This window comes from Dipodomys spectabilis, unplaced genomic scaffold, assembly GCF_019054845.1.
Source record: "Dipodomys spectabilis isolate Male_0828 unplaced genomic scaffold, ASM1905484v1 ptg000225l, whole genome shotgun sequence".
In the NCBI taxonomy this organism is placed as follows: Eukaryota; Metazoa; Chordata; class Mammalia; order Rodentia; family Heteromyidae; genus Dipodomys; species Dipodomys spectabilis.
This window is the reverse complement of record NW_024870902.1, coordinates 4,048,709-4,065,989: the sequence shown is the minus strand read 5'-3', so window position 1 is coordinate 4,065,989 and position 17,281 is coordinate 4,048,709. Positions and strand designations below refer to the sequence as shown.

The 17,281-nt window shown below is 38.3% G+C and overlaps 1 protein-coding gene across 3 annotated transcripts in view; it reads right to left on the bottom strand.

Annotated features, from left to right (window-relative positions):
- The window catches only part of Camk2d (calcium/calmodulin dependent protein kinase II delta), a 254,447-nt gene extending 238,093 nt beyond the window's left edge, over positions 1-16,354 (bottom strand). For 2 of the 3 annotated variants that reach the window (XM_042697575.1, XM_042697576.1), the window contains exons 1-2: positions 16,110-16,351; positions 14,159-14,253 (exon numbers count right to left, since the gene is read on the bottom strand). In XM_042697575.1, the coding sequence (XP_042553509.1) occupies positions 14,159-14,253; positions 16,110-16,174 (160 nt within the window). In that variant the 5' untranslated portion in view covers positions 16,175-16,351. Of the gene's footprint in view, positions 1-14,158; positions 14,254-16,109 lie in introns of all 3 variants that reach the window. The other variant, XM_042697578.1, reaches the window with a different exon arrangement.
- Between the last annotated feature and the right edge of the window lie 927 nt (positions 16,355-17,281).

Genomic DNA, 17,281 nt, shown 5'->3' with positions numbered 1-17,281 from the left:
AATAAAATGTGCTACAGCTTTGATAAGCCTGGAAAGCACCATGCTAAGGGAAAAAAGCCAGGCACAGAAGACTCTGGTTCTAAATATAGAGTCAAAAAGTAGATTCATGGTTGCCCCGTTGGTGGAGAAGAGGTGAGGATTGAAATAGCTGACAGCAGAGACAGAGTTCATTAGCGGGTGATGAGTTTCACAACTTTGGAATGTCTACCCCAACCTAATTCTTGTCCACTTTTCCCAATCTCAGCAACAGCACCAACATGACTACCTATTTGGTCCCTTCCATTCTCTTACATTTTAATCAGCAAGCCATATTTTCTTCCTCGAATGTTTCTATCCTATTTCAGTTCCCACTTTCACATAGACCAGACTGCAAGTGTCTCCTCACCAACATTCCTGATTTGCACTCAGACTTGTTGTTTTAAACAATGTATTCTCCGCATGACATTCAGCAATCTAGTCTGATCATCACACCATTTCCTGCTGTAACCCTCAAGATCTGATACATTCAAATAAGCTCTAAATTCTAGCTAGAAGCCCCTATCCTCTATGTGCTTGCCTGTTTTCCAACTTCACCTTGTACTTTCTCCTCTGGACTCATTAAACTCCAGCCTATGTGCTTTCTTCTAAACCTGTACAAGTTCAGTGTCACCTTGATCCTCTGGCCTAGAATGTTTCTCCTTTCCATTTTCTCATAGTTTATATCATCTCACCATTAATAGCTCAACCCAATGCTACATCATCAATGAGGCTTATCTAAGCTAATTCTACTTCCAATGACTATCTAATTTATAGACTTCATTTTCTGTACCACATGCATCTGCACAGTGTTTATCTACCCAAATGACTCTTCCCCCTCCTCCCACTCAACTTGTCTGTTCACTCCTGTATCCTGCAAAGAAATGCACCTGCATCTAGCCTATACTCAATCAAGAGTCTTTAAATGAATGAATAAATGACATAACAGAGGTAAAGCAAGACAAGAGATTTCTTGTGAACTAGAGAAACAAGGGCTAGGTTTGAAAAATCATCATTATGAGACATAATATAATTTCTACCTATAAGATGATAATGGAAAGGTGTGAAGATCCTTTTTTCTTGAATATAAAAGTTTGACCTTATCGTGTTTATTTTTAATAAATGGATTGAAAATGGAGGGGAAAGGAGGAATAACTAGATAGTCAACATAGAAATAATTTTACAAAGGAGGAAAGAGTGGAAAATAAAATGTTTTTAAAATATTTTATGTAAAATAAAATTTTAAAATATAACAAGGACTTTATAATTACATATATCCAAATAAGAATCCTTACGTTCAATGCTTTTCTTACAGAAACACAGAAAACCTTTGTTTAAAAAAATGCCCAATCTGGGGCTGGGAAGGTGGCTCAGTGGTAGAGCGCTTGCCTTGCATACATGAGGCCCTGGGTTCAATTCCTCAGCACCACATATGCAAAAAGAAAAAAGCTGGAAGTGGCGCTGTGGCTCAAGTGGTAGAGCGCTAGCCTTGAGCTGAAAAGCTGAGGGACAGCGCCCAGGCCCAGAGTTCAGGCCCCAGACTCCCCCCCCACACAAAAAAAAGAAAGAAAGAAATGCCCAATCTTATTAAACTTCAGTAACAGAATATCCAGGATAAACCTTCTTCCTGATCTGTAATAATTTTTCTCCATAAATAGTGCTTTTCTACAGATAAAATTATATACAAACCTGAACTCAAAAGCTTCCCATACAGTCTTTTGCATATGCAGAGAAACAGAGTGAAGTTGAATAAAATAAGGAAAATAGTCTAATATTTAGATTGTGAAGCAAAGATTCTCCAGGCGTTGTTTTCAGATAGAAAAAAAAAGAAAATTAGAGCAAATATTCCCAAGCTATGTCATCCTGGAGTGTAAAACTTTCTTAGCAATTTTCAGCTTTCTAACCACCTACCTTCTAACCATCTATCTTGCTAGAAGCAACCTTAAAATGACATCATAGTATGATGATAACAAAGGCTTTTGCTATTATGTAGGTTGGATTAATTTCAAATCACAAATTAAGGCAAAATAAAATGGGGACTGAGAGGGCAGGGAGGGAAGGTAGAGAGAATAGGAAGGAGGGAAGTGGGAGTAGAGAGAGGAAAGAGAAATTCCCTTGAAATCTTTTTTCATGTCAGATTCACTATGTTTACTTTGCTATGTCTTGGTAGCAAGAGCCCTCCATAGGAATTTTGATGCCAGATTTAAAGTCATTGAGTTACACCTGCAAAACATTCAGGTTCTTAACCACCACTGTACTAAGTTTTGGTTGACTCTACAATCTCTAATCTGTTTGCTCCAAACTCTTAATCGCCCTTGTATTTCTCTTTTTCTCCATGATTTTCTTCTCCTCTTTCAAACTTCTCAGGGCGTGTGCTGCCTTGTCTCTTCTGTTCCTCATTGAGGAAAAAGAATGTCCTTTCCCCAAATAAACCCAAGTTAATTCATGTCCAGTCTCCTCTGGGACTCTTCCAAGAAAACCTGACTCTCTTTCTTGAAGTATCTGTTTTTCTCTGCCTTATCCATTCTTTTTGTCCTGTTATTCCCAAAACAAGCTCCACTTTTATTTATCACAAAAGTTCATTTGTCTGACCTGGCCAATATTACTCTGATACCTGTCTATTTCTGATGTCTGTCTGTCTGTCTCCATCTCTATCTTCTACTTTCTCAATGACACTTCTCTTGCTCTTCAAAACTGTCATCACGAGATACACTGAAATTCTCACATCACCTCCTGGCACACATCTTTATTTCCTTCATGTATACTTTTTATTAGTCAAACAAGACTGTATTTTTTTATTTAGGTGGAGACTAGCCATATTTTAACATCTTCATCCTCTCTCCCATTTGCTTTCCATTAGAATAAGGTAAATGGTTCTCTTCTGATATTTTTGAGGTAACATACTAACCTTGCTTTCTCATCTCATCAATAGTAGATAAAGGCTATCATATTCTTCATGATTAAATGTTAGCTTTCAAAGGTACAGAATCCTCTAGAAGAAAAGTAAGGTAGAGTTTATTTTCCTGGAGATAAAATGGGACATAAAATGTCCTCAAGGCGGAACATTTTTATAGGAATATAAAGTTACTGACCCACAAACCCAATCACTTCTGTTTCCCTAATCCTTCTGCTATTTTAGCCGGTAATGTAGCATGCTCTCAGAAACAGCCTGAGATGCCCCCTAGTAATGTCAGGCCTCATAGCACAGGGCAGAGGCCTGCCAGAGTGCTCTTTACCCAAAAGTTAAGGTGAGCAAAGGAATTTCTCCAAGACTTATTTCTCACCCTCCATCTCCCTCTTTCTCTAAGCTTAAAGCGAAGTGTTAATTTTAAAACTGACTTTCTATGCATTCACCATATTTTTCAAAGACAGGTGTTTCTAGATTTAGGTTTATTTGATTTGGATGATACCAAACTTATACCTAAAAGCTTCCTACTTAAAAATAAAAAAATTAAGTGTGTGTGTTAATAAATACCAATTTCATTTAAAAAATGTAACTATCTCAGTTTTCCTTGAGACCATCCCTTCTCGACCTGAAGTATAATTTTGTCATTAAAGAATCACAGATATTATCACCATAAGAGGACATATCTTTATAAGTAATCCACAAACTGTTTTTTTTTCTGTCAGTATAAGACATGATTTATATAATGTGTGTGTGTGTGTGTATGTGTGTGTGTATTTGAAATAGACTTAACTGTTAGCTTAAACAGTTAAATTTTATTTTGTCTTTCCTGATAATACAGAAACACATAGGACACAAGGGGCAAAGTTAACCAAAAGAAACCTTTTTCCAAAAATAATTTCCAAGCTTAGAGGAAAGTAGGTCTCAGCTCCATTTACAGGAAGCAAACAGTTCTTTCTCCTTGATAGTTTTTCTTCATATTTTTCTCTAATTCTAAGATAACAAAATAAGGCCTGATAACAAGAGACCTACGTTCCAAAACAGGAGTTGATTTTGACCCTTAAGTTCTGCAGGTATAATTAGAATGTTCCCAACTTGCTTTCTAAAGACTCTGCCAGAATTTTTGTTAAAGTCAATACAAGGCTTTCTGCTGTACTCACAAAGCTTCTACTTTAACACCGAAAATTTTTTAAAAATGTAAAAAATTCTACTATGAATTATATATTTACATTGAATAAAATAATGATTTTCCACTTTAAAACATAAGCATGTAGAGCTTAACACTAATAAAGTTGAGGAGGGGTGAATTTTCTGTAGCTACAAAGATCCTTTTATAAATGAGGGGGAAAGGCTCCAAGACTGAATCTACCTAGAAAGGTTAAATATTTGAACTGAAGTTGTCTTCAAGGTAAATAAATAATTTTTCTATTTCTAAGTATTTAGAAAACAACTTTCCAACCATGAGCTCTGCTAAATTCAAAATTGTATCAGAGAATTGCTTTTACAGTATATGTCTGAGTTTTTTTTCTTTAAAAAGAAATGACAGGAAGGCAATAGTTTGATATCATGCCTGCAATGTTACCTTTAAAGTTCAGGGTTTCTACAGGAGCATTCACAAAACATAAGATAATGTGTCCTCACTCTGAGATTCATTTATTCCTTCATGTATTAAGGAAATACCTGTGAAGGATAGGTACGATTCTACAGACAGACATTCCAGCAATAAATAAAGTTGATATCATTTTCATACATTTCATGTATTTGGTTCAACTCAGGGCCTAGGCACTGTCCCTTAGCTTTTTCCACTTGAGGCTGGAGCTCTACTATTTGAATCACAGATCTACTTCCAGTGTTTTGGTAGTTAATTGGACATAGTCTCATAGGCTTTTCTATCAGGGCTGGCTTTGAACCATGATCCCCAGATCTCAGCCTCCTAAGTAGCTAGGATTACAGGCAGTGAGCCAGTGCCGGGCTTACTTTTGGTTTTGAGCAGACACCTAACACACTTTCAGAAGTTGTTAGATACTGCAGATACCAGTTTTCCTGGTTTAAAAGTATACACAGGATTCTCTAAGGTCTTTTCATGAGAGGGTTGATCTTTGAAAATCACTAATTATCTTCTATCTTTACTTTCTACATAGTCACTCTTATTTTTTTTGTACTTTGCCCTTAGGCTAAATAAAACAAAATGCCTGTTGATAAGAAGTTAGTGATTCTTCTTATCTGCAGTTCATCCCTAATGACTCACTGTTGTAAAACTCCCACAATTCACCTTATTAATACATTCCAACAGCTTGCCACACTTAAATGATTCACTGAAAGAAAAAGTACATATTCCCCTCCTTCTCACTGGTTTTTACATGTTTGCATGAAACTACACAGGGTAAATTGGTCACTACATTTTAACTCTTTACTGGTACTTTCCTATTTACTTTTTATTAGATAAATTCCTAGTTTCCCACATAACATTAAATTCACAAATGATTCTTTTCAAAGCCCATCTGCTCCAATACATCTCTCTGACATTTCACTAACCTGTTATGACTGATACTTCAAAATCCAATAAACAGTTTGGTGGTGACACCAACTTGCATGATAATTTAGGTGTCACCATGTGAGTTCACATTCAAAGGAAAGACCTCAAATCGTTTAACTAGGGATACAGGTGGACCCATTGCAACAATGAGATGTACAAGTCGTTATGTGGAAAACAAACTTTACAACTTTGGTGGGGGGGAAGAGCCAGGAGGATTGGGTGGGGTGGTGGGGGAGGGAGGATGGGAAGGGATGGGAAGGAGAAACAACGGAGGAGGCTACAATGCTTGATAAGAAATGTACTCATTATCTTACCCATGTAATTGTAACCCTTCTGTACAGTATTTTCACAATAAAAAAAAAAAAGGAAAGACCTGAGCTTTGTACCTTTATTAACATAGGACCTAACAGAGAGATTAGGATACAATGAGAAAACATTTTTAAGAATCTAACTCCTAGCCAGGTGTTTGTGACTCAAGCCTGTAATCCTAACTACTCAGGAGGCTGAGATCTGAGGATCATGGTTCAAAGCCAGCCCAGGTAGCAAGGTCCCTGAAACTCTTATGTGCAATTGACCACCAGAAAACTGGAAGAGGGGCTGTGGCTTAAAATGATAAAAGCATTAGTTTTGAGTGAAAAAATTCAGTGACAGTACCTAGGCCCTGTGTTCCAGTGACAGCACCTAGGCCCTGTGTTCAAGTCCCAGTACTAAAAAGACAAAAAGGAAAAGAAGAAAAAACAATCTAACTCCTCAAAAATCAAACATAGCATTGCACTTAAATGACCAGGCTGAAATGTACAAAACATTCAGGAAGCAATCTTTATGAGGAATTTTGATAATACTTAATCTCTTACTCATTATCAAAAGTATAAAAAGTTTTATAGAACTATTTATAACTGTATAATTTCAGATTATTCAGATAATTAAAATAATAAAGAATTTTATGGTGTATAGCTCTACACGATAACAAATGTTAAATAAACAAAATGTTTATCTAAACTTATTTCCCAAATTACTTTTGCCACCATGATGACAGCCACTAAGTGCCATGTATAAATATGAACAGATTTTTTAAAAAAATTCTACTATACCACATATTTTGAATGCAATGGAATTTATATTATATTACCAAATATATACATATATATGCACATATACATAATACATATATTAGCATTATAAATTCTCAGACTTAAATATATCACAGGAAAGTTCCTCTTGAAGAAAAAAATGAAAGTGATATTCAATAAGAATCTGCTGTAAGGTCCTTCATGATCTCTGTCATTACTTAAAAAAAAAAAAAAAAAATCAAGTAATCCCTAAAAAAATAGTATCCATGATTTGATTTGTGTATCCATCTCTACAGAGTCAACAAAAATGCTTTCTAAATGAGCTTTGTATTAAAAAAGATAAATGTACATTTAAGCAAGCATCTCTTTAGAATAAAAATTCCAAATAAATACATTTTAAAATAATTTAATGATGTTGATAAGTAAATCTAGTTCTGACACACACAGACCATGAAAATGCTACTCTCGTTAAAGAACATGAGTAAAGGGGAAATAAATAACAAGCAATGAAAATATACAAGTAGTTGGTCAAAAAATACTGAATAACAAAAATTCTGTTTAACAAAGCAAAATTTGCCATAGAGAAACTTAAGAAATAAGGTGTAAATAAGTAATTAATGTATACAGTTTGCTCCATCAATTCACATAAATCCTCAGGTAATTTTCATTTACCTGTCATGCATTTTTGAAGTGTGTGTCTGTTTAAGAGATAGCATCTTACTTGTTCACTCATTCACTTTTCTACTCTTTTAACATTTACAATTATATATATCACATTGAAATTACTGTTTCAAGCACAGGTTCAAAGATAAGCTAAGGAATATCCCCAAGACATCTAAGAGTTACGCCATATCAAACTTCAGTAAAAGGCTCTGTAAGAAACTTGAAGGAGCTATTCAAAAAGCAAAGGATTGAAAAAATAAACCATTTCTAAACAGAGATGGGAAGGAAGGATGACAAGGTTAGTTTCATGGGGGAAAAAAAATGCTGGAACTTAAAAGGAAGGATTTAAACACTCTTGTACTCACAGCCCATCTAGAAAGGGAAATCGGAACTTCCTTTCTCTAAACATGTCACCTATAGTGTCTAGGAAGTCGTTTTTCCCTTCGCTATCAGACTCAATTCATTTAAAAAACAGCCTCATACATGAGTCTTTTCAAGAAAATATATACCTCCTGTGCTCTTTTCTTTTTTTAAGTAACATGAAATTATTTTCTTCTTATTTTTCTTGGTGAAGTTTCACTATGAAGGTGCCTACACATTGAAACAAAACAAGCCTAATTTGTATAAGCAAATTTGTTAAATATAAATAGAGAAAATGTATCAAATTTTAGTCTTTTCTTATGAAGAATTGAGATATGGTGCACGATGCCACTAGTGTTTAAGTGAAAATTTTATGTTTAATGGGGAAATAACAATGTTAATAAGTATGTTATATTTGAGGCATATTCATTACCAACACAGCCTCAAGCTCTGCATGCTTTTTATAGGCTCACCAGACCTCCACTTGCTGTAAATGGTGCATTTATTTCCCCAAGCTTTCCAGCACACTTCACTTCACTTCTTATTTTTCCTGATTTCATCTCAACACATTTTCTGTTTTCCACCATTTATCCTAATTTGAATTTTCTTTGTTTCTTGCTTCAACTTTTATATAACTTCCTAAACAAGTTTTCAGACAACAGTTGGTGCTATTTTCATACATTTGTTTTTGCTACCATTTAATTTTTTTCTAATACTGTGCCTACTATAATCCTTCACAGTTTATTAAACATTTATATAAAATAAGCCCCATGTGACCATGTTTAATAACCCATAAAGTGATGTGAACTATTAGTTGCCAAAATAAAGATATATTTATTGGCAATACTCCATTGAATGTACTGGAATGCAGGTTAGTTTTGTAACTTAAGATGCTTAACATAGCCTACTATGTAAATAACCACTAATTAACAGTTAACTGAAAATTAATTGACAACATACTGTATACCTATGAATATATTAATTAATTGGGTGGGAGAGTTAACAGAGAAATATATCAATCCAGTTCTAGAGGTACAAGTTAAAAATTCAATTAACGAAAAGTATTCAATGCCCAGAAGAAACCTAGCATGTAATTTCTAGTGGTTGATTGCATGTATTAAAATTTAACTGAGTACTAAATTTTAATTTTTAAAGAAAGTTTATTCAATTATTTAATGGAAATGCAAAAGCATTCATCTCATTGCATAAACAATCAAATTCCTTAGGAGGTCTGATATCCCAGAGATCCGGCAGAAGTTGCCAGTAATCATTAATATTACAGTAAGGGGCTTGACAATCATATTTATTCTTCAATAAGTTTACCTTTTTTAATGATGCTGAAAAATGGGAATATTTTTATTATTCTTTGGAACTGTGAGGATATATTGTTTTATTAATTTTATCTTCTAATTAGTAGCAATGATCAACAATATTGTCATTCACCGAACAATGTAAACAACTGCCTACTATCAAGGCCTATATGCAAATATAAATATAGCTGCACATAACAAAAGGACACAGAACAGTACGGATAACACATGTCACTTCTGAACACAGCTGTATAGAATTTCATGAACAAAAATTAAAAGAACATACTATGATACTCTTTTCCTAAAATATTGTTTCAGCCAAGAAATCTTGAGATAATAATTTACCCAATTAGTCCCAAATCACCCAATCAATCACACACAAGGAGAACAGCTTAATTCAAAACAAATAACCCTGAGGTTGATAAATTACCATCACATCTTATCTACCTGGTTGCCCCAAACTTAGAAGTAGTAAAAATTAAGTTTGTGACTCTCCCAGTCTTAAATTTGTGACTCTCCCAGTTCTTTAAAGTCCTGATTCATGTCCTGTTAATATTACCAATTTGGAAATTAATAGAACTAGTTAACTAAAAACAAAATTATTTAACTACACAATGACATTTTATTGATATATTAAAGAAAACATTTTTAACATTGGCAATGGAGTGAAGGTAAAATATATTTGTAGTATCATTTACTATGAAAAGTTTATAATGCAGGGCTGGGAAGGTGGCTCAGTGGTAGAGCGCTTGCCTTGCAAGCCTGAGGCCCTGGGTTCAATACCTCAGTACCACACAAGCAAAAAGAAAAAAGCCGGAAGTGGCGCTGTGGCTCAAGTGGTAGGGCGCCAGCCTTGAGCTGAAGAGCTGAGGGACAGTGCCCAGGCCCAGAGTTCAGGCCCCACGACCGGACCAAAAAAAAATAATAATAAAATAGAAAAGTTTATAATGCAATTTATATTTTACCAAAACAATAACTTGGAAGTGGAGATGTGGTTCAAGTGGTAGAATGCCAGCCTTGAGCAAAAAGCCAAGCAACATGAGGCCCTGAATTAAAGTTACAGTCACAGCATTTATGACACACATTTATGACATAGAATGTAAAGTGAGAATTTCTTATCTTTGGAGGTCAAGGAAAGGGAGGAGCTGGTAAGAGAAAGGAATGGTCCTATCATCATATTCAATATGAAAACTGAACCAGGTAGTTTGAGGGAATGGGTGGGTTTGAGAGATGGGGGAGAAGGATGGAAGGGGTGACATTGATCAGGATTCATTGTACACAGAAGCTGACATGTTGAAATGAACCCTTTTGCACAACTACCTAAATAAAAAATAAAAAATTTTAAAGAATACCTTGTGTCATATCATACTATGTAACAACAAATGGTTCCAAAGAATCAAGAAATATACCAGAAGATGTCAGGAAGTCATTACTACCACTCGAATCATTAAAAACAAAATAAGTTGTGTCTGGTTGCTCTCTCCTGTAATCCTAGCTACTCAGGAGGCTGAGATTTGAAGATCATAGTTCAAAGCCAGCCTGGAAAGGAAAGTCCATGAGACTCTAATCTCTAATTAACCAGAAAACAACAACAACAACAAAAACTGGCAGTGGAGCTGTGTCTGAAGTGGAAAAGTGCTAGCCTTGAGGAAAAAAAAAAAAGAACCTCAGGGATTATGTCCAGACCCTAAATTCAAGCTGTAGAACCAGTATAAATAAGTAAACAAACAAATAAACAACCTATTTCTAATAGCATATTTCAAAAACCATCAGTGCACTGGATTCTGAACTGCCATCATAGCCCTTTATGAACTTTATATACTCGAACAACAGCTTCCAGTGTTAAGCAGAATAAATTAGCACTTGGTAGAAACTATCTTAATTGGTAACAAAAATGATATAATGTCTAATTCTTGGGGGTATATTTGAGAGAAAAAATTCTATTGTACTACTAGGCATGCCCTCTATTACTAAACTTTTCAGAAGACAGAACTGGCAATAAAAATTGGATGTTAGAGATGTTTCCCTCACTATTTTTTTTTTAATTTAATTATGTGAGTTTACTTACCTACACAGTAATGTTGATACTGAATGATCTCTATGAGCATACACATGCAAAAGGAAAGAAATCCTTCAACCATCACTGATTCTCCCAAATATAGTATAAGTATATGTATCCAAATATGGTATGTGCGACTAACAGCTGAGATGTAATGCAACGGAGACTGCTGGAAATCCACTAAAATCTAGGCACACAAAATGCTTAAGAGCAGACTGCAAATTTGTGCAGAAATGTAGCAAGTTTTGGCAAATCTCTAATAGCCTCAGATTTATTAACAACTGGCTTTTCTTAAGAATATTAGTTAACTGAAGGACCTACCTGAACTTTAACACAAATAGTTACAAATGTATGACAAGTCAAACACTACAAACAAAATATCCCACCATAATTGTACATTCTGCATTAGTACATACTGCAGCCACCCAAAACCAGTAACTTAGAAAAAATAAGCATATTGCTTTGCATCTCATTCTACATTTTTCTTAGAATATATATGCCATTTTCTTCTATTCTGAAGAAAAACAACATTTGTTTTGTTTTTTTAAGAGAATCTTATTAAAATAAAATTTATATTTTAAAGCCTGTGCAATTAATACACTAAAAATCTCTTTACTTTTTAGCATTTGCTTTTCTTAGAAATAAACAAAATAACTAACTCCTAAATAACTTAATAACTATTTTTGATTCTAGGAACTATGTCTTGTGCCTCTTCCTGCTGTATATTTTGAATATTAAAACAATAAGTTGAAACATGTCACCTTTCCTTCAAGAGTCTACCATTTAATATGGATATAGGTTTAAAAAAATATATTTAAAAATACAATATTCTACAAGCAGCTCCAATTATATGAAAATGCAATGTTGATAAGTATTTTATAGGAAAGAAAATTTTATGGTTAAAAACTAATACTTTAAGAAGGGATTCTCACAAAATTGATAAAAATCATCAGTCCCATGAGACTTGGTAGGTCCATTTTCCTATTCTATTGAAAAACCTGAGATCCAGGAAAGGTAATTAATTGAACCACATTAAGCACTAGAAACCAGATATTTAAATTGGGCTCTCCTCGCTAAATCAAAACTATGTCTAGATTTGTCATTTTCATATAAGTAATCCAATTTGGTTACTGTGAAAACCTTATCAGATAATAGTAGAAGCTAGCGTTCATTTAGAACATAATATGTAGCTGTTCTATATTAATTTATTTATGTCACACAGAACCTCACCAAAAATGTCTCTAGTATTATCCCATTTTGCAGAGGAAAAAGTGAGGCTCAGAAAAAAAAATGATAAAGAGCCCACTCTCACATGAGTTCAGAGCGATTGGTTCCAGCAATAACGGTGTTTTGCATCACCTCCCTTAGAAAAGGGTAACAATAAAAAGCTACTTAAGAAACTTGCCTAAAGTCACCAGTTAAAGAAGTGTGTGTGTGTGTGTGTGTGTGTGTGTGTGTGTGTGTGTGTGTGTGTGTGTGAATAAGGAGGCTATGTTCTAACTCAACACCTTACACATGTTTTGTTTTTTAAAAAATAATCCAATACTTGAAATAATCTAACTCAGAGGGTTAAAACACCTTTGCCTGTGAGCTGGAGAGGGACACAGGCAGAATGGCAAGAAGAGAAAACTTCAAGAGAACAAGGCCAGGGAAGACTTATATTCTACAAACGAGAATCAAAAGAGGGTAAAATAAGTGTGTGTACAGGGACAAGTGGATTTGCTATTCTGATGGAGGGATTATGAACTGCAAGGATAAGGACGGAGGATTCTAATTAAGGAAGTCAGTAAGAGATAAAGACTAGACTGAGTTGTTTTGAGAGAAAATTTAAAGCCACTGAAAGATGTGGAGAGATATTATAATTCCCCACTCAAAAAAGAGATACCTCATATTAATATTATTTCAATAAAGTGTCTATTAAAGATATTTAAAAAGTCTATCACACTAGAAATATAGAATTACAGTAAAAATCTTTTTTCACATTTTCATTCTTCCATCTTTTTTTTCTTCCTAAAGTGGCATTTGTACTGTAGCAATGCCTTTTCATTGTTAAAAATCTTCCTGTAAAGTGGAGGCTAAGGAAGGAATAGAATTAGAATAATGTGCTTCTCACAAATTTTTGCACCATGATTCCTTGGTGCTCGGTACTTTGGCATATAGATTTTCCTTCAAATTGTATTCAACCAGATGAAGGAAATCCCAACAAAGTCTCACTGCAACAACTAAGTGGAAATGCCCACCTAAACCTTAGCACATATTAAAAGTAGAATTTCCAACAGATACAGGAAAGTAAGCATGGCAGAGAACAAAGACAATGATACCAGCACATTGATAAGAAACATAATTTAAAAGAAAGAGTCAATGAGGAAAATTATAAATATGGAATTTCTTCTCTCCTTACTTATAATAAACCAGGTCATTGAGATGGACATCAACCATAGTATTGTGTTCATTTTATATTTTATCAAACTATAAATCCCCATGGAAACACTTTAGACACGTGCCCAAAATAACTGAATTGCCTTACCATATTAGTATAAGCGCTTTTACATGAGTTCAACAAAATAGAATGAATACAGTCAGAAGGGTTTTTTTGGTTTATGTCAACAGCTATTTTATGACTATGAGTTATCTCAGTGGCTAGAAACTGCATGTGTAAAATACATTACACAGCTTTCATGCTGAAAATCAAGTAAAGGTCTAAACTGCACCCAGAAATACCAAATCAAGCTTCACTTCCTAGAAGATAGTAACATTAATTCTCCTCCCCAACCATGGCTGTTAAATATACCTTGATAAATTAAGTTCAAGTGTAACTACAATTGGAATATATGATTCAACTGAGCTATGACCTATTTTTTTCCCCTCTCAAAAGCAAAAGGGGAATTGTGAGAGTTGTGAGACTAACAATTCTCCATTTAAGGATCCTTCTCAAAGTTATTTTACAGTAGAGCTAAAAGCAAAATGTACTTTGTGACAATCCTTTGCTTTACAAAACAGTTCCTTATGTTACTGCTCATAAGACAGCTAGAATTTTAATTATTTATGAAATAATTGTACATATATGTTCATTTCTTTTTAAGCTGCACACAGAAGAGGTACTCAGGAAGGAAAAAATGTCTATATTTCCTAGGATACCTAAGCCTAAAATTCAATTATGACTACATATTCACTTACAAGAGAACCAACAATGAACATGACAAATACAAAATCAAGAAACATACGGTTGAAAATACCCACCCCTAGCAGAAAGCTTTTTGGTGTTGATAATTTTGGCTGCATACTCCTGTCCAGTAGGAATTTTCATACATCTTCGTACCACCGAGAAAGCCCCCCTGAAAATCAATAAATAATAGGTCATCAATAAAATGACAGGTAGTTTTTATTGAAATTTACAAAACTGTCAAATCTCAGAAAAGTCATATTAAAAAAGCTACTTTTCCTAGAAATCAGACCATTTTTTTTTATTCTTTAATACTGGGGAATAAATTTTTTTATTTAACTGGAAACAATTATTAGTCAACAAAAATGAAAGGAACTGCCAACTATGATCATTTGTGCTTGCACATGGAATTTGAAAACACTTTTACAATTCACACTCACACAGCACCAAATGCTCTGGGGGAGGGGGGGGAACCTGTAAAAAGCAGAACTGAGGAAGAGCAAGAAAAGAAAGAGAAAAAAGAGAGAAAAAGAGAGAGAGAGAGAGAGAAAGAAAGAAAGAAAGAAAGAAAGAAAGAAAGAAAGAAAGAAAGAAAGAAAGAAAGAAAGAAAGAAAGAAAGGAAGGAAGGAAGGAAGGAAGGAAGGAAGGAAGGAAGGAAGGAAAGAAAGAAAGGAAGGAAGGAAAGAAAGAGGAAATAAAGAATCTGGTGCCTATGTATTTTGGTAGAGAAATATAATTAAGGTGGCGCCAATCCTAAGGGAAAATGGAGATTGTTTTCCCACATATAATATAATATGTACATTATAATATATATATATATATATATTTCTCCAGTGTACTGATGTGGTTTAACAAATCCTGGGATGGTGATGTGTCTCTGCCCTGTTTGGGTCTGGGCGAGGGGAGAGGTTTGAATTCAGCAGCTCTTCCGACATACTGTCCATTTTTAACAGCAGACAATATAGAAAGAGGCAATGTTTATTACATTAAAACAAACCATTTACATCTCCCTTCATCTACCTGCATAAAACAACAGCACAGGCAAAACTAGCAATAATTAGCAACTGGACTTGAGTAGGATACTACATAAATCCGTGTCCGCGGCGCGGGTCCTCCGTGGACATGCTGTCCCCTGCCCTGTCATCTCCCGGGGAGTTTTGTCACTTGAGTGTAGGAAGTCGTTTTGGTCCTGTGCTAGGCTAAACCCCTCGGGAAGCGCTCTGCCTGTCTCCAGAGGGGTTTTCCGTTGCCTGTATAAATAAATCCGCCTGGAGAAAGCAAAGATGCCTATCTCGGAAATCCCAGGCGGAATAGTGAACGGGGGAATCGAGCGCAAAGGAGGAGAATGGAAGAGCAGAGCAGGAGATTTGGGTTTGGTCGGGTGACCTTTTTTTTTTTTTTTTTTTTTCCTTTTCTTTCCTGGACAGAACAACTAACTACTGGATGCGAAACAAGATTGTGCACTATGGCCAAGTTCAACTTTCGGCATCCATAAACATGGCACCGCCTGTGACAGCCCAGTGCTCCCTCATCCGGGATTGGGGTGCGGGGTGGGGGGGGGTCAGGTCACCGACCGACACTGGCCGGCGAACCGGGAGACATCTATTTATGGAAAACGGGGGAAATGTGGCATTCGACCCGGGTTCTAGCTTCCTCTCCACATGCAAGCGCGCGCACACGCGCGCACACGCGCGCACACACACATACACTTATCCTGGTGACAGCTACAACTGCAGAGATCGTAAATTCTGTCTCCCTCTCTAAGTCTCCGGAATGACAGGGATGCATCAATGATGGGGTGAAGGTGTGTGTGGGGGGCTCCCTGACTAGGTCCCCTCCCCTGACACCGCATCTTCCCCAGACACACGAGTCAGGGATCCCCGTCCTTCCCGTCTCCGGAACTCCCTCCGGCCCCCGGCCAGATGGAGGTCGCGGGGTCCGGAGAGGGGGCTGGGGCGGAACCTCCTGACCCGCCCTCCCTCCGCTGTGGGGAAGGGGAGCTGAGATGCCCCCGCACAGGCGCTTACTTTCCGAGCTCCTCGAAGAGCTGATACTCGTCGGTGAACCTGGTGCAGGTGGTGGTGGAAGCCATCCTGGCTCGGGTTCGGGCTGTGCCCTGGCCGGGAGCGCGAAGAACGCGAGGCTATCCGGCGCGCGGCTTCCCCGGGACTGGCCCCGCGGCGCTGTCACCAGGGCCGCCCTCACTTTCCTCGTCCGTCCGAGAAAGTAGCTGGTCCGCGGCGAAGGAGTGCGTGTAGGGGCGGGGCGGGAAAGGAGAGCTGACCAGAAAGGGGGGGTGGTGGTGGCGTGGGGTTCCTCCTGGGCGTCCCCACGCTCCGCCGATCCTCTTCCAGTCGGCTTAGCCAAAGCTTCCGTTTCCAGACCCTCTCCCCAAATGTGGGGTGGGGTGGGGGGGAGAAGGAAACAGGGAAAATGAGGGGTGGCACCGAGCGCACGGTTGCGAAACGATCTCGGCACCCGGGGCAGGAGGGGTGAAGGGTGGAGGGGAAGGCGTCCGATCGGGGCGGAGGCGGGGACAGGAGGGCGGAGGGGCCGAGGCCGCGGCCGGAGCGGAGCCGGGTGGAGCGGAGCCGGGCGCACAGCCCCAGCCCAACTGCAGCTGTCAGGCAGGCGCGGGGCGCCTAGCGCGGGGCGCGCCGCACTCGGTGGAGCGCGCGCACCCGGGATCGGGGGTGGGAGGGCGGGGAGGAGGAGGCTCCCTCCCGCGGGGTGGCGCTAGCGGGGGGTCCCCCGCACCACCGCGGCCTCGGGCTCCCCGCGATGGCCCGCAAAAGCTGGGAGACGGCGGCGCGGGCGAGCGAAAGAGCGCTGGGCTCGGGCGCTAGGGTCCGCAGGGCTGCGTCTCCGCCCTCGGCGCCTCCTCCCTCCCTCCCCTCCCTCCGTCCTCCCTCCAGCCAGCGAGCACCCCTCCCTGCCCAAGCCCCCTCCCTGCCGCCGGCCCCACACCTCCCCCTAGCGCCCCGCGGCGCTCCCTCCCTCGGTCCCCAGCGCCCGCCACCCGTCTGGGGACGCGGGGAGAAGCTCGGGGGGCCTCCAGGTGAATGACGCGAGGTGTCCACATCACCCACGGCGCCCCACACACCGCTCACACCCGCGGCTGGCCGAGCAGGGCCGCGCGTGGATGAGCAGCCGCGGGGTGGGGCGGGAACCGGGACCCACGCCCCACCCGGGAGCCAGC